The following is a 23,232-nucleotide window of genomic DNA, read 5'->3' as shown; positions in this document are numbered from 1 at the left end:
AACTGAACGGTTGTGAATAATTCAAATAAAAATACTAAGGGGGCGTGGGAGTTGGGAGAAGAAAGGAAAGCTGGGGGAAATTGATCAAGGCAAGGTGGTTAGAAAAAATCTGGATTTGCTGGTACATCTCTGCATGGTTCTCAGCATAGCTGTCAACTTTCAGGTTTGAAAATAAGGGATCAGCAGCCTCTCCTGTCCCGGGGACAGGCTACAGGATATCTAACAATCCGGGATAGCAGTGGGAAACGGCGCTGGAATAAGGGAATTTCCCGCAAAAAAAGGGAAGGTTGACAGCTATGGTTCTCAGTAGAAGTGCTTATGATTTCTGACTCCCAATTGTGTCACAAGAGCAGCAACTAAACGCCCTCAATTATACCGCTGGAGTGAGAGCTTTGGAAACGGGGAGTGGGATTTTATTGAATCCTGGAGGTTCTAGTAATGAAACTTTGATCCCACAAGCCTGTTACAATAACAAAGAACATTAATTTCACTCATGGAGAAACAACGGCCCTATCTGAAAAAAGAGAACAGTTGCAAAGAGAGGTGTGGGTGAAGAAAGGATAGCTGTCAACTTACAGATTTGAAAATAAGGGACCAGCAGCCTTGAAAATAAGGGACCTGCAGCCTCACCTGTTCCAGGCACTCTAGTCTTCCTGTCCTCTTGCAGTCTGGTCAAACTCATGCTGGTCCAACCAACTTTGTAACCAGAGGTTCAGCTGAATAGAATCTGAATCACATGCACCACAAGGCCTATGCAGCCTCAACTTAAGATGGCTCCCCGGCCTGGCTTTGTTTGTTTGCAGCACGTGCAACAAAGTGGCGTCCAGCATTCAAAAACCTTCTCAGCTTGCATTAACTAGCCACACACAAGGCATGCAAGCTCCACCCCCCCCCAGTTGTTCTTAGACTTCTTATTGAGTGAGCAACACAGCCAAGCAACACAGTTAGAGCCCCCCTCCTCCCTGGCCGGCAGGGAGGGAGGGAGAGGAGCTGCTTCCTTTGAAATTTAAGGGACATCATTTAAGGGACATTTAAGGGACATCTATCAATAAGGGACAGCAGCGGGACATGGCGCTGGAATAAGGGACTGTCCCTTCAAATAAGGGACACGTGACAGCTATGGAAGAAAGGGGAATACTGCTCATCATCTTAAATGACTGGGTGAACTGGCATTGCAGCGAGAGAAAGAGTGCAGAAGGAGGCTGCAGTTGGAGCCATCCTCCCCTAGGACTGACCCTATACCCTAGACACTAGAGTTTAGGCAAAGTGGAGGAGTGTTATGAAAGAGCAGCCAGTTTAGGAGAAGAGGATGGTAGGATTGCCATATTTTGAAGAGCAAAAAAGAGGACACATTTGCCAACTTCTACTTTTAACTATTGATCACTATGACGATTCTACCCATGAAAAAGAGGATGTGTCCTGGAAAAAGAGGACATATGGCAAACCAACTAAGGTGTTCTGCTTCAGGTGTCAAAATAACTTAATTGTCCTCAGGCACCAGGCACTTTGGTTTGATGTGGGGCAGAGGCACCATTTTCTCCTCTGCCTCAGAGAGCAAAATGTCTTGGTCCAGCTCTGAGTTTGAGAGTCCTCACCCAAAAATGATTGTTTTAAACCTCATGCCAATTTGGCCTCATTGGGCTGTAGTACGTGGCTGGCGGACTGCAGCTATTACATGTTAGGCAAACCAGACTGACTGAAATGCTAGTCAATCCAAGTATATTGTGTATTTGCAACCCATCTGTTTGGCTATTCACGATTTCAGTTCTCTGCTAACCTTAAGTCTTATTTATAATGGCTGATGTTTCTGCTTTTTTCCATTTGCTAAATTACACATTCTTTCTGGATCCCAGGACCTCTTGAACCATGTCCTATTTCTTGGCTTCCTTTGCAGCTTCCTTTTTTGATTGAGATTATATGTGCTCTTGTTTTGCATCCCTAAATAGCTCCTATGTGGAATTTTAAAGTTTTTAATTTCCTCTCCTTACCTTTTGTCTCCACCATCTCATTTCCTCACCACCACCCCCATATGTCATCATAGCAGAAAGGCTGTTACAGTAATATTTTTTTTTCATTGTTCAGCAATCTGTTGTTGTTCTTTGTGTGAAATGTACCACGCTGGTCCATATTTATAGTTTTCTTTTCAGCTATGCCATTTTTATTAAATACTTTTGAAATCATTTATTTTTCTGAGGAAAATGTTTCTTTGATCTCACTCAACCCTTCCTCCCTTTCCTCAGTATTTTCACTCTGCTGTAAAAAACCCCCCAACCCCCCCACACATTTATCTATGGTTCTGTTCATTCTCCTATTTACTTACCACATTTCCTGTGCTAGATTTTTAGTCTGTGTCACACATTATCTGAAATGCATGTGTGTCCTGGACTTGGTTATAAAATCCTACTGTTTGAAGCGGTTTTTCTTAAACCAGCTTCACACCAGCTAGAGTTCTTAAGGCATTGCTAATCCATCTCTAGCTATGCAAATACTTATAGACATCCCTGTTACATCAAGGCCCCTGGTGTGTACAAAAACAGAAATGAAGCTGACACTAATGATGCCATGCTGATGTATGGTGAAACACTGGAAAAACAACAGCCTCACCACACTTCAAAGTGGTAATGTGAACACACCCTCTGTGTTTGAACTCCACCAGAGTTTTCTGGTTCTGTTCAGAGCAGATTGGCACATTTCCCGATACGCCATGAATATGCTGCCACAGCAAGCACAATAGTTTGGAGTGTAGATTCACTACACCTGTGTGAAGCTCTTAAATGTGTTGCAGCTACATGTGCTTGCAGATCACGTGTGCTGGTTGAGTAAATGTACAACCCATGTTAAACTAACCTGTAGATTTGGGATGGTGCAGAGACAGCACTGGAGAGGCGAAAGCAGAAGATGCTGGCCCAAGCTTTGCAATGAACATTCAACATCCGGAGTCATAAATGGTTCTGTATCAGTGCCATGTGGATATTTCTCTGGTGCTTCCTAATGCCTGCTAGTTCATGGGCAAGAGCAAACCTTGGAGGTAATACAGAGCTGCACCTCTTTATAGTTGCCAGTAGCTGTGAGGTTGGGTGTGAAGGGTGGCAGGAAGATTAGGGCAGGGTATATAAATCCAGGAGCCACCTGTTGGTGACTGCTTGATTTTCCATTGCTCAAAAAATAGAAGACATTGCAAGATTTACAGTCGTCCTTGTGGTGTAATAAAGTCTGGAATCTGGTGATAGGTGAGAAAACAACACACAATTGAAAAGTCTCAAAAGGATCTGAAGAACATTTCTACACCAATTAGTGGGAATTTATCACTTATGCAACTGCAAATGATCTGCAAAGTTATTGGTACTAGTGTGTTAATATTGGACCTCATAACTGCGTTATATAAAAATTGTTCTCTCTTGATCTTATTCTGTGGTTAATATTAGATGAGTTCCTCTGTAAGGTGACAGTGAAAAAAAGTATTCTTAGATGTATATCCCATAATTGCAATTGTTAAATCCTTTTCCTTTTTGTTACAGAATTCAATAAAACATTTAAAAAACAAAACATCCAGGAGTCACCAGCAAATTAAAAATGGGACTTGAGGTCTGGTACCTGGATTGGTGAAGAGGATAGGAAGAGTATTATTTTGCCTCCTCAGTAGCTGCCCTATTATAGCAGGTAAAATTATTTGCCCCTTTAGCCTGGCATTATTTACGCTGAATAGCAGCAGCCCTCCAGGGCCTATTTTCCCCATCTGATCCTTTAAAATAGACATACCAGGGATTTGAACCTCTAACCACCTGCTCTCAAAGTATGCGCACTAACATTAGCCGTCTGCCACACACCCCACCCTGGTAACATGCTGCTGTGTGTAGGATCTAGCTACCTCACTTTCTTCAAGGATGCCAAGCATTTTCCTGTTTCTCTTTTCTCCTCACTTCGATATATACCGTATTTTTCGCTCTATAAGACACACCAGACCATAAGGCGAACCTAGATTTTGGAGGAGGAAAACAAGAAAAAAATATTCTGAATCCCAGAAGCCAGAACAGCAAGAGGGATCTGGCTTCTGGGATAGCCTCTGGCTGTTCTGGCTTCTGGGATAGCTGTGCCAAGCCTCTTCAGGGCAGTGGGATGAAGGCTCACCTTGCCCGAAGAGGCTGCGCGTGGCTAAGGCAGAAGCCAGGACAGCAAGTGGGATCGCTGCCCTGGCTTATGGAATAGCAGCACGCAGCCTCTCCTGGGCAGCAGGATGAAGGCTTCCCCAGGCCAGAAGAGGCAGCGCACGGGTAAGGCAGAAGCCAGGAGAGGCGCTTCACTGAAGGGGCGCTGCGTAGCTCTCCCTCTTTGTACAGCGCCCCTTAAGCGAAGCGGGAGGAGGAACAGAAGGAGCCCCTTCTGTTCCTCCTCCCGCTTCGCAGGACAGGTGCATCGCTGAAGGGGCGCGGCGCAGTTCTCCCTCTCTGCACAGCGCCCTTTGCGCCATAAGACGCACTCACACTTCCCCTTATTTTTTAGGAGGAAAAAAGTGCGTCTTATGGAGCAAAAAATATGGTAATTTCCTTCTGGAAAGAAAAGTGATTTCTCAAGTTTTTGCAAGCGTTGCATGGAATGTGCAAGTGCCACTCAGTGTGTGTGTGCATGCATGCGCGTGCGTAGCGGGGGGGGAGTAGGAACCGTGACATCACTAACAGGGGGCCATCTTAATGTTTTGCCATCAGAATCAACAAGGCCTTTAACAATGTGACACTTCAGCTCTCTCTAGCTCAAGTACCTGCAACTGCATTTGCTTAAATTCATCCCTCTCCTTGTTGCCTTCCTTGCTGTCAAATATATATGTAAGCTCCTTGGTGTCAGCGACCTGTATTATTATCATTAAGACCTGTAATGCACATCAATAGTGCCTTATAAAATAATCCCCTGCACCCATTATTATTATTATTATTCATGAAGTCTGCCATTTTACACAATACCCTCAGCATCCTAAAGAGAATCAAATACAAACACCAAAGTTTATTGTCAACCATCAAATATACAAAAAAATACATATGACACATACATGTGTGAGCACATGTCAAATCCTGTTTAACAACTGTACAAAAGAAGGAGGGGGGAGCGAGAAGGAGAGTGAGAAAGTGACCGGTGGTCTAATTATGCCCTCAGGCTTGATCACAGTGTTTTACAACTTGAACATCATTGCTTCCATCCCTTCACCGACTTCTGCTTAGTCTCCTCCCTCAGAGGGGTTTGGGTTCCCTTGGCAACAGGAAAATTTGATAGCAGCTTTATATGTTATAGTTTTAGTGGGTATATCTTGCAAGACTGGTGTGTACTGACATGACACTAACTCCACATACACTGTGGAGAGCTAGTGTATGTGGCTACAAATAATGTTATACAGTGGTGCCCCGCAAGACGAACTCCTCACGAGACGAAAAACTCGCAAGACGAAAGGTTTTTTTGTTTTCAAGTTGCTTCGCAAGACGAATTTCCCTATGGGCTTGCTTCGCAAAACGAAGCTTGCTCCCGCACCCCGGACCTCTTTTGAAGCAAGGGGCGGTGGGGAGAAGATCGCTTCTCCCCGTTGCCAGCCCCGCAATCTCCGGGGACAGAGGGGAAGGCGCGCGTGCGCCTTCCCCTCTCTCCCCGGACCGCTTTTGAACCAAGGGGCGGCAACGGGGAGAAGCGATTCTCCCCGCTGCCCCTTCCCTTGCTTTAAAACAGGTCCGGGGACAGAGGGGAAGGCCCGCGGCACTTCCCCTCTGTCCCCGGACGGTCTCCATAGGAACGCATTGATTGATTTTCAATGCATTCCTATGGGAAACCGTGCTTCGCAAGACGAAAAACTCGCAAGAAGAAAAAACTTGCGGAACGAATTAATTTCGTCTTGCGAGGCACCACTGTAATGGGATGAAATTGGGGGTTGCAATGGATGACCTCAGGGTCCCTTCAGGCCCTGTGATGCTTGCTTGTAAGAGTGAGGTATGCCAATCTGGTTGGACTAGCATGGCTGCTGGTAATGACTCTGGTAATGTAGTCAAGAACCCTTAATGGAGACCCTTGTTAGGGAGATAGCTCTGTGTAGCTGGAGTCTTCCGGAAGAAAGAGCCATTCGTGAAGCAGGTCTTGCCTTCTCCCATGGGGTAATTCTGTACCTATGCGGAATATAAACAGTCCTAACTGTGACTCAGCTATACAGCTGCAAATAAAATGTTTGAAGTGTGTTTTAAGTGCAATATACACTAAATGGCGATGGTGAGCCTTATGGAAAATTCAATGTAGTTTTTAAAACGCTTTTTTTTAAAAAAAAGCATTTTCAGAACTTTTTTTATATGTGTGTAGATTCCACCCCAGTCAGAACATAGAGGGCTGAGCTGTTCTCCAGGAAATCCCAGTGGTGTTGGCAGTTTCTCTGGAAATCTGATGGGGAGCAGCAAACTCTGGAGATCTGTTGATGGGTTCAGTTCTGTGAATCTCCACCTATGCTCCATCTGAATATATGTGTAAATAAAACATATATCACAAACTACCAATAAGTCTCTAGCGGCCTCTTTCTGAAGGAAACAAAATCCAGCAATGCTTCACCCCTGGATTTCTCGCCATTTGGAGAGTAGTAGGTTTCTGTGGCTTATACTGTATCTGCCCTACATGTAACAGGAGGCAAGTGGTTATATGCTAGATCAAAGATATAACCTCCTCCAAATGTTGTTAGACTAGATGTTGTTAGCTCAGTTGGTTAGAGTGTGGTGCTGATAACACGAAGGAAGCAGGTTCAATCCCTGTAGGTAGGGGACAGCTACATATTCCTGAATTGCAAGGTGTTAGACTAGTAGATTCTCAGGGTCTCTTCCAACTCTATGAACTTCTGGAGGAGCACCACCACATTGGCTATTCTTGTTCTAGATCTACTTTGCCCATTAAAAGTGCAACATATAAAGCAGTCCTTAAAGGAGGAGCCAGAAATCTATGAAACGACTTTGTCCGCTCTGCCTTCCCTCACCCCTTTTGTTCAGAGAGAGAGAGAAAGAGAAAGATCCAACGTGTTGTATCACCAGTCATGGCAAGTGGTAAGTTTAAGGTGAGGGAGGAAGCAAATCACAAGATCCCCAAAGGAAAGCAAAATAACTCACAGGTGCAGTTATCAGTGGGTTCACAGGCTTCAAAACCATTGTAATATATCAGGCACTCAAAAGGCATACAGACTTCCCCAGCTACTACATTTCTGACCCATGGCTAACCAGCCACTCTTCCAATCTCTTCCCAACGTCTTCTTTTCCACTAGAGTAGTGAAGACTCTCTCGTCAGCTGCTCCAAGAGTTATCGTAAGTCCCCCCCCCCCTAAGTGGCACATTGAGAATGTGGGGGGGGGGGAATGGCGGGGATCAGAACAGGAAAAAAGAACACAGCTAGATTAACTGCACAGACGTGGCCTCCCATCTCAGAATATGGCCTGTTCAAGGCTGACGCACACACAGCATTTTCTTTTACAGGGTTCACACAAGGGGTGAAGGGTTATCACAGATACATCCAGCGACAAGTCACATGGTCACCAGAGAAGCTTGAAAAAGAATCATGGCAGTCCATGGGTATTCCAGTTTGACGGTTGTCAACTAACCACTTAAAAAAACACCCAAATCATAGCCTGGGTAGCTTTTCAAAACAGTTTTAAGTCTAGTTTCCAGAAAAGCAAATTGCAAGGCTGTTTCCGCCTGCTAGTAGCATTTCTTCTCGTGAAACTGTGCATCTTAAATGATGCAATGCCTTCTGTGCTTAGTACTATCCCTGGGGCCAGCAAAAACCACTGGCTAAGTGCAGGCAACCCTACAAAATTCACGTTACATTTATCTGTGAATGTGTGCTGGGAGAACAATTCAACCAGGCCTTTGGCAGATTAACAGTCTATGTCCTTTTAAATGTGTTTGGAGGGCAGTGTAAAATTAAGGAATGTTGAATTGACATTTGAATGAAAATAAGTGGTACTGGTAAAGAGATGCCTAAGAAAATGTAAATAGGGACTGACAATTGAAAATGGATATTTATAATAATAGGTTAACATATGGAGTAAGGATGAAAGTTAGAGGGTAAGGATTTGCTGAATTAAATATTTGAACTGGAATACAAAATGGGAGGTGTGAGGAGGTCAAGAAACTAGTGAAGAAAATATAAGATTTGAAAATATTAATCTATTTTTCAGTTCTAATTTTTGGCTTTTCTCTTTGTTCTAATTCTTTATTTTCTCTTTTTTTCTATTCTATCAACTGTTTTTCTACTAGGTATCTTTGTTTTGTTTTGATTTTTGTAGTTTGAATGTTGGAATTTGTTTCTATTGCTTTGTTTATGGAATAATAATAAATATCATTTAAAAAAATAAAAATAAAAATAAATGTGTTTGGAGGAGAGGGGTTATTGGTTGTTTCGCTCTTGTTCTTTATTATATATATATATATATATATATATATATATATATACACACACACACACACCACCCTTCATCCGAAGATCTCAGGGCAGTTCACAAGAGAAACATATTATGTGCTTTGTGGTTTTATTCTGTATTTTTTGCTGCGTTTTACAAATTTGATTTAATACAAATTAATACAAATTTATTTCATTTAAATTTAAATAATTAATAACAAAACAATTGGGCTTGCGGATTTGTGTGATCAAATCCATGTTTTATTTATGCGGCAATTGCTTCTTTTGACTGGTGGTACTACTGAATAATCATGCATAGGATTGTACTGTAAATACCAAGTGGTCCATGATATGCAGAGATTGGGCTGGGAGCAGCAGGATACTCTGCAAGCACTTGGGTCACTTACATCATTGCTGTTTAAGCCACAGAGGAGGAGGCACACACGGTTACCGACTCAGGATGAGAAAGGCTCGTCTTAATGAATTCAAAAACAGAAGAAATATTTTGACCTTAAGTGTAAACATTGCAACAGGTTGAAGGAAAAAACCAGGGAGGGAAGGAGGGAGGCAAGCTTCTTCTTCAATGCATGCTTTATGCTTGATTTGGGAAATGCTTAAGTATCCACATAATTGCGACAATCTGGAAGAAGGGAAAGAGTCTTGAGGGTGCTTCCCAACCACTGCTATTTGGGGGAGGCATTCACAGAGTGGCATATTCAGGCTACGCACCTAAAGCCGATTCACCTGCTTTTTGGAAAAGTAGGACTGGAAAGTGTGGAAACACGTGACATCGTGTGACCTCCCCACAAACAAATCAGAATCGATCCTCAAACATGGTTTTATGTTCTTCATACTTGCGTTCTAATCTCTCACGGTGAGAAGCCAAAGGGAGCATTTGCTATTGCTCTTTCTGGGAAAGAGACTGGGGAGGAGATGGGAGTTATAGAACTATGAAATAATTGAGCAATGTCTAGTCCAGAGCTTTCCAAACTTTTCATGCTGGTGACACACTTTTTAGACATGCATCATTTCGCAACACAGTAGTTCAGTTTTACCAGCAAATTAGAGGTTTAACTAACCCCTTTCCAGGCCCGGGAGGAGTGGAGGGAGCGGTTGCGTGACACACCTGCACACTGCAGCCGACACACTAATGTGTCGCAACGCACAGTTTGGAAAGCTCTTGTCCAGTCTCTACTACTCATTCCCCATTTGAGTGCTTTAAGTCAATGCACCACAAGCATTGGAGAAAGTATGTCATGAGCATCTAAACTAATATCTAGAAAGCAAAAACGTAGATGCTGATCATTCTTCTGGTTTTATACTTTCCTCTCTTATTCTGCTACTCCTTTTCTCTCTTTTTCTGCCACCACTTATCTCTCTCTTTCTCTGCCTGAGGTCCAGCAGCCTGGATCTAATTGAAACCTCTGCTCAACACAGAAAATCCTAAAGTAGAGCACACCCAGCAAATGGCCATCTAGCCTCTGCTTTCACAGCGAGGAGGAGTCTTTATGGTTCCTTTCTTGAGCAGGGACATTGGATTGTCAGGAAGTGATCCTGCTGTGACCTATTGGCTGTTCTTCTTCTCATTTACCAGAAGGCTTATAACTGTTGGAAGCAATCTACAAGGGGTCAGCAGCAGGAGAGTTGACCTGCTCATACAATTTTGTGTTGCCTAATCCATTAAGAAGCTGTGTAGCACTAGAGCTCATTCGTGCATGCAAATCCATTGTTTGATTATTACAGCCACATTGACACTATACATTTAAAGGACTGTGATGCCACTTCAAATAGTCATGCCTTCCCGCAAAAGAATTCTGGGAGCTGTAGTTTGGGGGCAGCCATGGCTGTTTTAAATGTATGGTGTGCATGTGACCTTCATCGCCAAATAAGAGTGACTTGCCTGGGTGGAGCAGTCATCACAGATCAAAAAGACAGTGAGACTTCCCTATCATATCAGACATCTCTTCCAACACCATGCTTTTGAAGGGAAGCCATTCACATGATCAGCTGCGAGTCATCAAGTGATAACACCGTTGAGTGACAAGAAATCAAGTAAAAGAACATGCATGTGCGAATCAGCCCTTAGAAGAAGGGAAGAGATGGGAAGAGCAGCTCCCGTAGATAAAGGGTTAGTTAGGAAAGTCAGAATTTTCTGGTTGCCACTTATGCGTTGCCTCTTTAAAAGCTATAATAAAGTATAAAACAATGGGTTCTTTTTTTAAAAAAGAAAAAGCTGTTAAAAGAATTTGGAATCTTAAGTCCCATTAAAAATGAACAGAACTGTGCAAATCACACAGCATTTCAAATGGCTTCGTATCTGGGGTGGAATGTTGGATTATCGTAAGGAGAAGAGAACCCGAACCTAGAATTTAGGCCTTTGTTGAATTAAGGAATCTGTTGGCAAAGGGCTGCCTCACTAGTGAAGGCTAGAGATCAGAGGCCAGAAGGCAGAAAAGTCAGTGGAACTTCCTGGTGGTTGCATGCAAAGTCTAAAGGAATATTGGCTTGTGTATTCCAAGACAATCAATGGCTTCTCATGGGCAAATACCGCCACTACCAAGCAAATTTTAAAGCCTTCAGAATCCTGCTTATCAGAGCCCCCTTATCAAATCAATGATGGCACCAGCAAAATGGGAAGGGGGGGGAGCAATGTTGGCAATACCAGTTCCACCAACAGTTTCCCATTCACAACATCAGCCCCTGGCCTTCATCACACTGTTGTTGGGATATGGCCTACCGCTCCTTAACACACACACACACACACACACACACACACACACACAGGCCGTCTTTTTGGAGGGCCTTGCCACTCATGGTATGAATCAGAAAGAGTTTTACTGAAACAATGAAAAAACACAGTGTCACAATTTTCTTTGAAGTTCAGAAGGTTTCCCTGTCCCTTGCACATATGCACACACTCACACACACACGCAGCTCTCTCCCCAGACCAATTCAGACTCCAGGATGTTTTTGTATGGGGATAAAGATCTCCCGTGCTGCCTCATTCCTTAAGTAGAATGGAAGAAGGGGAAGTAGCTTTCATGCTCCTTTGGTAGGTACAAGGACCTCTCACGCCTTCATCCTCTCCTCACAGACGTCAAAGCTCCACTTTGCTGCCCCTCCATGGACCTCAACCAGTTTTTCATCCCAGTGGATGATGTTGCCTCGCAGGTGGGCCGTGCAGTTGGCTAAGCCCAAAATCTCTGCCGGGGTCAGGACATGATCCCACATGTTGAACTGAGAAATTTCACCAACGAAGGCCTGAGTGGCATCAAATCTTCCACCCAATGCATCCTGTAGCATCGTGTTGGAGAAAAGGACAGACAAACAAAGGGCAGCCAATAAGATAGAGAAGAAAAATATATACAAGAAATTGAATATGAGGCCTTCCATGGGCTCTGCTGAACTATGGGCCCTGCCACACTGCCAATCCTCTGCAAGTGACAACGTTGGGTCAATTGGTTTCCAAGGAGTTCAGGACCCTGTTTCATTCTCATTTTTCCTTAGCAGTATGGCACAGCAAACTATGGAATAGCTTTGCTCTCTCCCCACCCTCTGCAACTTTCTGCATGTTCAGTTTTTGCATTAAAATGCAAATTTCCAAGTGCTTCCATGCAGCAGTTTATTGTGCAAGCATCCACACAGCACTATCTTCTGACACAGTACCAGTATATTAGTTTCCTGTTTAATCAAGATTCTCCACTTCTGCCCGAAATCCCCCAAGTAAAAATCAAAACAAAAATGTAGAAATTGTACATCTGGACTGAATATGGGGGCAGTGGTGGAACATAGGGTGCCATTTGGATGAGGGTGGCATCATGTGGGCGCTGCACAAAACTTGCATGCCAGAGCAGCACCAAGTTCACAAGAAGCTGCCATGCAGACACTTTCTTAGAATTTCAAGAAATTTCTGTGGGCATTTTTTTGGAACCACAATTCTATTAAAGACACACTGCAAACCCAAACCAGAATCCCTGTGTGGTTATAGGCTTCAAGGACAACACATGTGGCATGTCCAAGAGACCAGCTGGGGATCTCTTATACCCAAGTTGCCAAATTTTGTTCCTTTGAGCCCAAAACTTGGGCAGGTCCTTGAATTATGTTTAAGTTAACTCCTGCAAAGACAATACATGGATTAGACTCACCTGCTCCTGGCCCAAGATGATCACACCATGAGGTTTGACCGGATGCCAGGATGCCAGGTTATCACCGGCCCCACGCTCCTCCCCATTTTCATAGGCTGACCATATGCCATCACGTGTGATCCAGGTCAGGCAGATGTGATGCCACATCCCAGACTTTAGACTCATGGGCAGCTGAGCCACCTGACAACAAAACAGAAAAGTGCCTTAAAATGAACAGTGCAAACAGTTTTCTGGAGGGAGTCTCCCACTGATGTATTTTAGCATCACCTTCCCCAAAGCTGATGAGGAGCACATTATGCCCTTTCTTGCTGGCTGCAGAACAGGAGTGGGTGACACATGCCTTTCTCCAAGCCTCTCTCTCTTAGGCCCTTCCCCAGCCCTGGTCTATGCCATCCTTGAGTGCTCTTTCCTGAATGTGATGTTTCCTCCTAGCTGGGCGGGTGGAGAGATGTGTAGGTATAAGCCTCTGATTTATACTGTTCAAAGGTAAAAATCACATCCACTGCTCCACTCACTTTTGCCTCTAGCCCCACCCCCCACCACAGGGGCATGCAGCCCTCCAGCCTCCTGGCACCATGCCTGAAATTTGGAAGTAGTTTGAACTCTGACCCAATGGGATGAGTTCATAGAATCATAGAGTTGGAAGAGACCACAAGGGCCATCGAGTCCAACCCCCTGCCAAGCAGGAAACACCATCAGAGCACTCCTGACATATGGTTGTCAAGCCTCTGCTTAAAGACCTCCAAAGAAGGAGACTCCACCACACTCCTTGGCAGCAAATTCCACTGTCGAACAGCCTATGCTGGTCCATCATCTTCAGCCTATGCTGGTCCATCATCTTCTCGGGTGACAGGGACCAGTGCAGCGCCAGCATTGCTTGCAGCAACAACATGGTCACTGTCTCCTGTTCACTATGACCCTGTCTGGAAGGAAATGTACCTGCCCCTGCCTCTCCCCACAATCTTGGCTGCACGTGCCAGGAGTCCTGAACCTGTGACTCGGAAAGTACTTACCAGGTGGAGTCTTGGGTTTGAACCCATTCCCTTCCACTTCATTTTAACGAGGCTGCTAAGAAGTGAGCAGGAAGGAGTCATGTATATCCAGGGCTTTCCCCCCCAGCCAGAACTCACCAGAACTCAGTTCTGGCACTTCTCAGGTGGGCGCCATTGCCATTATAATAGAACAAGGGAGGTGGTGAGTTCTGGCACCTCTTTTTCTAGAAAAAATAGCACGGTATATATCTGTATTTCTCTAGATTCATTAATTACAGTTGGCTCTTGTTTTCCGAGCTAATGTCATTTTTCCTAATGGAGTGGGGCCTTTTCTCAACATAAGGAAGTTTAGTACGTGTGTCTTCCAGATGCCCATGACAAAGTCTTCCTTCCCTCCTTACCTTGTCATTGATTATCAGCTCCATGGGGTTATTTCCCCACTCCAGCAATACAAGCTCATTGGACTGTCCTGGTACCGAGTAGGAGAAAGGGGTGCCCACCCCTGCTGGGCCCTTAGATTTCAGCCACATGCAGACTGTGAAAGCATAAAGCTCAGGCAAGCTCTTCTTCATCCGTGCATACATATAGTTGTTTCGTACGGGGATGGTGACTTTGAACGCTTCTGGGTTGCTGAAGGCTGTAGTTTCTGGGTGCATAACAGAGAAATGGGGGGGGGGAGTGTCAAGAAAGACTACAGGGATAGCAGCTGAGAAGAACAAAAGACCACAGACTCCAGAAATTCAAGTCAGGCCTTGCCAATACTGCACAACAACACCACTGCAAAAATGGGTTCCAGTTGTTATTGAACTTGGGTCATCCAATGAACCTGACCGTTCATTGACACATTGCGTAATGATTGGGTAATGATTGGCAGCTTGGATGGCTCAATTTGATTTATTAGACTTGCATATTGCTTTACCTGCACACAAAAGTCTGAAAGTGATTTACAATGATTGTATAAGATCCAATAAAATATGATCAAACAGATGACACAATATGCAATACAGTATCAGCATTCCTTGCGTATATTTAACTCTCCCTGTGTTTATTTTAAAGGGGGTTCAGCAAGTTAAGTTTGCCAGTGGCTGCTGCTTAGTTATATTATGATGACTATATGAAACCTCCAAATTCAGAGGCAGGGTGCCATTGTGTAGTTTTTACCCCTGTGTAGATTTCGGGAAACTAATGGGCTAGTTTGTCATGCTTGTCATTCATAAATTCATGTGTCTGGAATGGACTCAGGAAATACATATCTAACAGGCAATCACATATATGTAGCAACATTGGAGCCCTCAGATTTGGCGCTCTTCCTTGCCAGGACTGACCATGCTCAAGCTCAGTGACCCGGTTCTGGAGGGCATCCAGCTCTTTCTCTACATCTTGCTGTTGCAAGTCGTGGTTGTTGGGGACAGATGACCGGTCTTTCTCCAGAGCTAAAATCTTGGAGAGGATCTGCTCCTCCAATTCTTCCATCTTGTTATGGATTGTCTCTTGGGCTGGCACAGGAGCAGAAGTAGCATTCATTCGGGCTGGAATATCCTGCTGCGCACAAAGGAAAGATATATGATATATGGGAAACAGTGTGTGTGTGTGTGTGTGTGTGTGTGTGTGTGTGTGTGTAATATCTCACACAAAAAGTATCCAGGCAAAACATGTTAACCCAGCAAGAAAAACAGGGCCATGTTCTCAGGGTGTTTCCAGGCTATTGCTGTTTTGGGGTGGGATTCTATCCATAGCTGTCAACCGTCCCTTATTTGGCGGGAAACTCCCTTATCCCAGCGCCATGTCCCGCTGCTGTCACTTATTGATGATGTCCCTTAAATTTCTCGGGTTTCATGCTCGCCCGGCTCAGGAGGGAAGCAGCAGCTCGAGGTCCTCTACCACGAGAGAGAGCGCGTGCACAAGCTGCCATGTCTCCGTCCCCCCTCAGGGACGCGTCGTGAGGAGACAGGTGGCAGTGGGCGGGCAGGCAGCCCCTCTCTTGCAAGACTTCCACTGCGCTGCCAGGGGAAGCTGGCGGTAGCGGCGGCGCGGCTGAGGAGGCAGCCTGAGGGAGGAGGAAGAGGAGGGGATGGGGAGGGACGCAGAAGGGCAGTGCTTCAGCGGCCACTGCAGTGCTGCAACCACCTCATGCCGGGCTCGTGGGCGGCATGGGCGAGAGTCTCTCTCCCTCCCCCCTCTCTCTCAGGCGGGGAAGGGCTGATGGAACTCCTCACGCCAGGACAACGGCAGCCCCGATGTGCTGCTTAGCATACCCTCCAACCAGTGCAGCATCTTAATGTAGTGATTTCCCCTCTGCATCCCTTTAATAACTCTATTTTTATAAATCATTTGCCTATCCATAGTTCAAATTTTTACTACAAGTTTTCTGTCAATCCTATCAATGTATGTAACTCTTTACAATAGCTTTTCAACTAAATTATAAACTTTCCCCATTCTTAATAAAGAGGTCCTCTTCCTGGTTTCTAATTCTGCCTGTAAGCTTTGCCATCTAGACATCGTTCATCAGCTTTGTCTGCCACTCTTCTTTGGTCGGAGTTGTAGACCCTTAGGATCATCTAGTCCAACCCCCTGCAAAACACAGGCAGTTGCAGCAAAAGCAGCACGGCTCCATCAGTACCCGATTTCTGTATAAGCTAAGCAAAATCCCTTATTTTGGCTGCTGATCCCTTATTTTCGAGGCTGCTGGTCCCTTATTTTCAAATCTGTAAGTTGACAGCTATGATTCTATCATATACTGGTAAATTTAAACTGAAGTTTCCATTGATAGGGAATTCTTGTGCAACAAACCTTCTTCCCCCAAAGATCAGACTTTTTGTGATAAGGAAAGTGAAGGGGAAATGCTGCTTTGGTGCAATGTCATCTAACGTATCCTGCAAACGCACCAGAATGAATTACCAATGTCGTCTAACTTCCCTGCAAACAAATCAGGATGAATAGTCAATAATCAGGTTGTCTGGAAGTACCCTCAGAGGCCACACCCACACTGTGCATTTAAAGCACATCCAACACACATTTAAAACACATCGCTTCCCCACCTCCAAAGAATCATGGGAACTGTAGTTTGTTAAGGGTGCTGGGAATTGTAGCTCTGTGAGGGAGCAGCAACCACTCGCAAGATTCTTTGGGGGAAGTTGTGTGCTTTAAATGTGTGTTGAATGTGCTTTAAATGGATGGTTTGGGTCACTCAAACCAAGAACCTTTCTGTCTAGGCACTGGTGCCCCTTGTGGTGAACCAGACAGGTCCAGGCTAGCCAGGTGTTTCCGAGACAGAAAACAGCCCCATCTATGAGAGAGAGAGAGACCCTGATTCAACCTCTGACACCCCATCTAACTGGGTCACGTAATAGCAGGTGATGAGCGAGTCCTCTGCCTGAGCTTCCCATGAGCCAGTCAGTCAGAGAAGGCAATCCTGATCTAGATGGGCTGTTGGTCTGGCTGTACAAAATAGCTTCATACAGCTTAGAGACTGGAGGAGGAAGAAGTTGTTGTTAATGGTTTTATTTTTAGCCGCCTTGGAAGTCAGCAACCATCACTCGAAACTCAAACAAGCTCCGTATCTCTCCCTTGAAGAGTTTTCTTATACAACATGGAACGTGTCTGTATAATGACTCTTCCTTGTCTTTCCACGGGATTCAATATGGAGAAATGAGTCAGTGGGACTCCGTTCTCTCAAAGGACACTTTTCTCGTAAAAAAGAAAGAAAGGAGCAGTCAGGCATGGAGAGAAACGGGACCACAGTTTTTCCCTAATGAGGATGAAGAAGCGTGCCTTTTTTCTGCCGCTTCGAGGCAACGCCTGTCATTTTGACATTACATAGTAGTTCTGTAATCCTCTTAGAGCTCTACGAACTGTGTGAGTCTGTGTGCTGAGAGGTCACAGCAGGTATTACACAGCTACGGCAGGGAGCAGCACCCACAGCTGGAGGCAAGTCCTCCTTATTGTCCGCCCATGCCAACCTGCCAGGGCGCTTGCGCAAAGGGAATCCCAGGTTTTAAAGCTAAAGGTTTGTGTTCTGTGCACCAGTGGCAAGTGTGATGAATTCAATGCTGTTTCCATGCTGGGATTAGGCACATCCTTTCAACACACCCAAACTCTATCAACCTTTAGGACAAACAGCCATGCCTTTGGGTAGAAATGACCACTGTACCATTTACACTATGGCAGTGGCGTACCATGCATTGCCAGCACCCAGGGCAAGGCAAGGATTGCACCCCCTAACCTCATTGCGGGTATCGTGCAGGAGGCAACAGGCAGACTTCGCTCACTTGCACCCCTGAAATGGCACCTCCTGTTTCTCCAAAGACAGTCCTGGGTTGGCTGGCAAGAAAATCTGCCTGATCAGAAGGACCTGCTTGCTTGAGAAAAGCGCTGCTCTGGATCAAGTGTCATTTGTGGGAGAAAGAAAGCTTACATTTTCTGTGACTTGTAGATCACTGCCCAGAAAACACTGAGTGGTATATAAACAGACCAATGAGCAGGTAAGCAAGCTGTGCTCAGAGAGCTTATCTGAGAGTATACACACACCATATATTTGAAGGCCATTTAAAGCTCATGACTTCCCCCAAAGGATCCTGGGAACTGTAGTTTGCTAAGGGTGCTGGGGATTGTAGCCCTGTGGGGTGAACTACAGTTCCCAGAATTCTTTGGGGGGGAATCATGTGCTTTCAGTCTGAAGCTTGCCTTTCCTCCTGGGCTGTGCTTGGGGGTTTTGGTGGAAGAACGGAGTCAGGAAGTTCCCATGATCTAAGGAAGAGGAGAGAAGGGAGGCATGACTCAAGTAGTCATGCAAGGCAAGGAGAGAGCAAAAGAGAAGGGATGGAGAGAAGCAAGGGAGGAGAGGCAAGGGGGAAGGGGCCTTCTCTCCTCCCCATGACATTTCACAGGCCATTAGTCATTGCCTATTCCTCATTGTTGCCATCAGGACGAACCTTAGCCTTTTTGCCAGCCTTTTTGCCAGCCTGTGTGAGAGGAGAGATGTGAAAGCCAAAAGGTTTGGGGGAGATCTCCGTCTTTGAGGACTCCCTGTTGTGCTCATTTATTACAGTGAAAGCTCATCAAAGGAAACAGGCCTATTATTCCACCACATTTCTGCCCTTTGATGAGGTGCTCCTAGAGCCCTTGCCTCCTAATTACTGCTACGGCTGCTTATCTCATCATTATTTCAGGCTGTGTTCCCTCTTATGCCAAGTGAAAAAGCAAGCAGCCCCCCTGCCTGTAATTCCTCATAAGTTAATAGGGTACGTACATCCATTGAAAACCGTGTTTTGTCTGTTATGGTGGTGGAGCTTTCTAAAGGGAACTCAGGTTGCAAAAATGAGGCTCCACAAAGGAGGCGGTGAGCCTGGAGGCAGAAAAGGTTTCAGCCCACTCTGAGTAAGTTGCTCACCTGAAATGTTCAGGGGTGCTGTAACTTCTTCCCCGCCCTACAGACCTATTGTCAAGAGGATACCCACAAAACTATTGGGTTCCCCATCTCAGGGGAGAGGATATTCACAAAACTATTGGGTTCCCCATCTCAGCATTATTTTACCGTGCTCCTTGGATGCTCACCCTTTTGATTCTAGGAATCCAAAAATGTACACCTGAAGAAGAGGCTCCCTGGTGTGAAATGTGTATGTGAAAGACAAACTCATGCTCAGCTCTTGCACTCCCAAGTTGGCCTGAGATGAGGTCATTGCGCTAAAGGCCTCTAGATAATCACAGCTTAATTCATTACTTGGGGAGAGGCCATCTGAGAGTATGACCAGCTCAGGTGAGCTGAGCGGCAAGGAGGGAAAACGTGCTAGTTCAGAACCGGCCTGCATTGTCAACTGTGCTTTACTTTCTCTGCCCTTGCCTCTCAATCCAGGTAACACAGTTTCCTCAGTTGCCTGTTTATCTTGCTTTTATGTAAGTGATCTGTGTCAGTCGCTTGCTGCCTTCCAGATGCTTTTATGTCTGCCCTAGTTTCCCAGCTGAACTTTCTAAATATCTTTTAGATTTGCAACTATGGATACTCGGGAAATGCTTTGTTTCATTTCTATCCTGTCCTTCTCCCTTCCATGGACCCAAGGCAAGTTACACATTCAATGGAACACTCTATCCATTAAAACAATGTAAGAATCGGGAATGAAGCACCATAAAACCCTTTAGTGTAGCAAAATCAAAACCATCTCAGAGGGGAAGGAGCTCCACAACTGCAGTGCAGCCATGAAGAAGGTCCTATCCTTTGTAGCTACCAACCTAATTCCTAAAGAAGGCAGTATTGGTGGCCTACCAGGGCTGTTTTAGCAGAGGGCCTGAATAATCTACATGAACATGACTGCACTGCATGATGAGGATCTTGGCTGTAGATAGTTGAGCTCTATGTTGTGGTTCGCCATAGGAGCTCACTGGAAGGGGAGGGGGAAGAAGAGGAAGAATGACTTTATTCATTTCACATAATTTATGCACCACTTGATTGTAAAAAACCTCAGTGGTTTACAAAGAAGAAGAAGAAGAAGAAGAAGAAGAAGAAGAAGAAGAAGAAGAAGAAGAAGAAGAAGAGCTGGAGGACAGTGGGTGAGCCAAGGAAGTGACGAAGTCTGGTGGAAGGAGATTCTTAGTTGATGACTGTAACAGCTGTCAGCATCTATTGCTATACAATCACCCAGAGGCTTCTGAGTATGAGGATACTATCATTCATGAGCTCATGTGTGAACCAGGGCTGCAGCTTCCTGAGAGTCAGTCCTGTTGGACCGCTGTGTGTCTCCATTGTGATCACCGCTACGTGCGGAATGGAGACATATGTCTGACACATGAAGTAAAGATGTGCTCTGGAGACGCAGTTGCCCAAGGCTCATGTGCATTCTCAGTGACACGCTTCCCTGCCATATATGTGGCACAGAGACATGTGAACAAATGGGAGCTTGTTTTTCCTGTAAGATGGGAAGCAGCCCTCAACAAGTAAAAGAGAAATTATTTGGATTTGCTTGGCATCTGTTATGCTGCATGTAACATTTATAGGGCTGGTTATGTAAGTGTGCTGAGCAGTGGATGCTGCAAGCACATTGATTCATTTTTAGCCTCATCTCCACTTTAACTTTGGAAGTTCAGGGCAGTTTACATGGAGTTCCCAGGGAGATTCCCATCCTGGAAGATCCAGGATAGACCTATTTCACTTTAACAATGAAACAGCACCACTTGTCCTCAGACCATGTTCCCAAATGTGGTTGAGACAGAGCATAAGAAGATAAGAGCCTGATACATCAGGCCAGTGGTGCATCTAGCTTGGCATTCTGTTCTTACAGTGGTCCATACGAAACCCTCAAGCAGGACCTGGGCACAGGAGCCCTCTCCCCTCCTGTGTTTTCCAGCAACTGGTATTCAGAAGCATTATTGCCCCTGGCTGTGGAGGGAGAGCATAGCCATAATGGTCAGTAGCCTTGGTAGCCTTATCCTCCATAACTTTGTCTAATTCCCTTTGGAGCCATCCAAATTGGTGGCCATCACTGCCTCCTGAGAAAGCGAGGACCATGGTTTAACTATGTGCTGTGTGAAGAAGTACTTTGTTAATATATCTGTTAACATACCATTCTGTTTCCCTGGATGCCCGTGTTAAAAGTGTGTGTGATGTATGAAGTGGCCTTGAGACTCTGAGGAAGCTATAATCCTTGTTCACACATGAGCTTATCCATGACCTTTCCACATCATCAGAAGGCACAGGGTGACTGCAACAGCTATTGATTTTGATAGGAGCTGCAACTGTTCATTCACCATGAGCCCCTTTCCACACATTTTGCACTGCTTTCAGGGGTTACAGAGCTTAGCTCCAGAACTTATTTGCTTAGCCCTCCGAGCTATTCTACGTACCAGAGCTCAGTCTGGGAACATTTAAATTACCGTAATAATGAAGGACTAGAGCAATCCTGCAGGGAGTGCACACAAGTTCATTGCTCTGACACTACACTGCTCAGCACACAAATAGACCACTCCTGAGCAGGTATTTGTGAGCCAGCTCTCAGCTCTAGCTGTTAAACTCTTGCATCGCAGGGGGCTGAATTAGAAGACCCTTGGGGTCCCTTCCAACTCTACAATTCTATGATTTTAAGCAACGCAATATGGAGGGGGACCCAATTTCCTACTGAATTGGGTTCCTTGTTTTGCCTTGTTTGACCCTGAATGAATAAAGACAAACTTGCAAGCTTTTTATTCAACAAGAGTTGGGTGCCATTAGATGATCTTTCCACTCACTCCAACTCTATCTTACTAAGATGAAGAGCTGCATTGTTCCTGGGCCCATGGAAACTGGCTGAATTCCCCCCCTCCAGTTCTCTAAAATCAAGGAACGCTTCAGGTAACACTTTTGTGATTAATCATATCAAGGTTTTCAAAAGTGATGTGGGAACCAAACCATCGCCTCTGTAGGGAAAATAAGGCATGGAGTGTACTGTGGAGAACAAAAGGGCTTGGATGGTGCCCTTTCCAAAAAGAGAGAATTAACAGGAAAACGCTTCATCAGGAAACGAGAGGAGGGCAATTGTGCTCCTTTATCCCCATGCCTCTGTGGGGAGCAAAGAAGAAGAAGAAGCTTCAATTGCAATTATGACAACTGAATCATCGGCATTAACAAGAGATATGTGAGGTCATTGGCTCTCTCCTGCCTGGTTCAAACCCTGGATTGGTTTCTTTGGTGAGCGGCACTGTTCTAGTTTTAATTCACTCAACGCCCAAGACTCATGCTGTGTCCCTGATAGGCTGTTCCTCATTGTATTAAATTAGCTGGCCACTGGGGAGATGCTTCCGGGTGTCCACACACACTTTCGCTCTGCTTTGCTTTTGCCCCCATTACATCTGGGCTTCTCCCCTGCAGGATATGAGATGCACAGAATGTGGCCTGTTCAAATGCCATCCAGGTAGAGAATAGAGAGATCCACAAAGAAAAGAGACAATTGGGAGAACTGAGCAGTGACAGGGACAGATGAAGAGGAAGGATAAAAAAAGTCATTATCCCTGCCCTCCCTTTGGGAATGGCAAAGGGAGACATGATTCCTGATAAGAGCTCATGTTTGCAGATGGTTCAATTGTGTTGCCTGCTGGTGGCCTGGACCTGCCTTCTCCCTTTTTTTGTTTTGCTATTGATGCTGCCAAGCGACTGGAAAGGTTTTCTGATCCATGGAGTCTGGCTGGTTTTGACAAAGGGTGCAGAGATACTGTCTGCTGCACCCTTTGATTGTTCCAGTTCTGGATTTAAATGCCATGTCCCTGTTTTTCATGTATGACTCCATCTGTTAATAGAAAAAAGGGTTTTTCGCTTTTGTTACTCTTGTTAGCGTCAAGGCAATCTGTCCTACATCGAATAATGAAAGGCTTCTTTACCTCCACCCCATCTCATTCCGTTTTCTGTCTCTGTAATCTCGCTTTTCCCTTTCTCATTTCTGTCATTGCCCTTACTAAATGAATTTCTTGCTCCTATACAGTTCATTTTTCTTCCTTCTGCTCTCCAGTACCCCAATTTCCTATCATTATTAAGGAATTACAGTCCTGGCTCTTACACTGCCAAGGAGATGAACAAGATTTGTGCCTACATATTCCAAGTATTCGTGTTATGCCACCAAAGATTACTTCTCCCTTCATGATAGCTGCAAGGGAAATTCTATCAACTTTCCCTGCTTTTCCTGACAGCTGAATCAATTTGGCCAGGTCTAAGCACTGCCCTTTAATGGCACCCAAAACAT

General features: G+C 45.1%; 1 protein-coding gene and 1 long non-coding RNA gene across 3 annotated transcripts in view; one reads left to right on the top strand and one right to left on the bottom strand.

Moving 5' to 3' along the window:
* The first annotated feature begins 5,888 nt into the window (after nucleotides 1-5,888).
* Nucleotides 5,889-9,666, top strand: LOC309542394. Its single transcript, XR_014224229.1, has 2 exons — nucleotides 5,889-7,913; nucleotides 8,383-9,666. It is a non-coding gene; the product is annotated as an uncharacterized lncRNA (long non-coding RNA).
* The window catches only part of NPTXR (neuronal pentraxin receptor), a 32,642-nt gene continuing 18,033 nt past the window's right edge, over nucleotides 8,624-23,232 (bottom strand). Inside the window, exons 2-5 of one of the 2 annotated variants that reach the window (XM_082241160.1) lie at nucleotides 14,860-15,073; nucleotides 13,936-14,180; nucleotides 12,543-12,722; nucleotides 8,624-11,691 (exon numbers count right to left, since the gene is read on the bottom strand). In XM_082241160.1, coding sequence (XP_082097286.1) covers nucleotides 11,467-11,691; nucleotides 12,543-12,722; nucleotides 13,936-14,180; nucleotides 14,860-15,073 — 864 coding nt within the window. In that variant the 3' untranslated portion in view covers nucleotides 8,624-11,466. Of the gene's footprint in view, nucleotides 11,692-12,542; nucleotides 12,723-13,935; nucleotides 14,181-14,859; nucleotides 15,077-23,232 lie in introns of both variants that reach the window. The other variant, XM_082241159.1, reaches the window with a different exon arrangement.

Source organism: Podarcis vaucheri (assembly GCF_965113315.1).
Source record: "Podarcis vaucheri genome assembly, chromosome: 10".
Taxonomy (NCBI): Eukaryota; Metazoa; Chordata; class Lepidosauria; order Squamata; family Lacertidae; genus Podarcis; species Podarcis vaucheri.
Note: the sequence above shows the minus strand (reverse complement) of the source record. Positions and strands in the feature narration are given on the sequence as shown.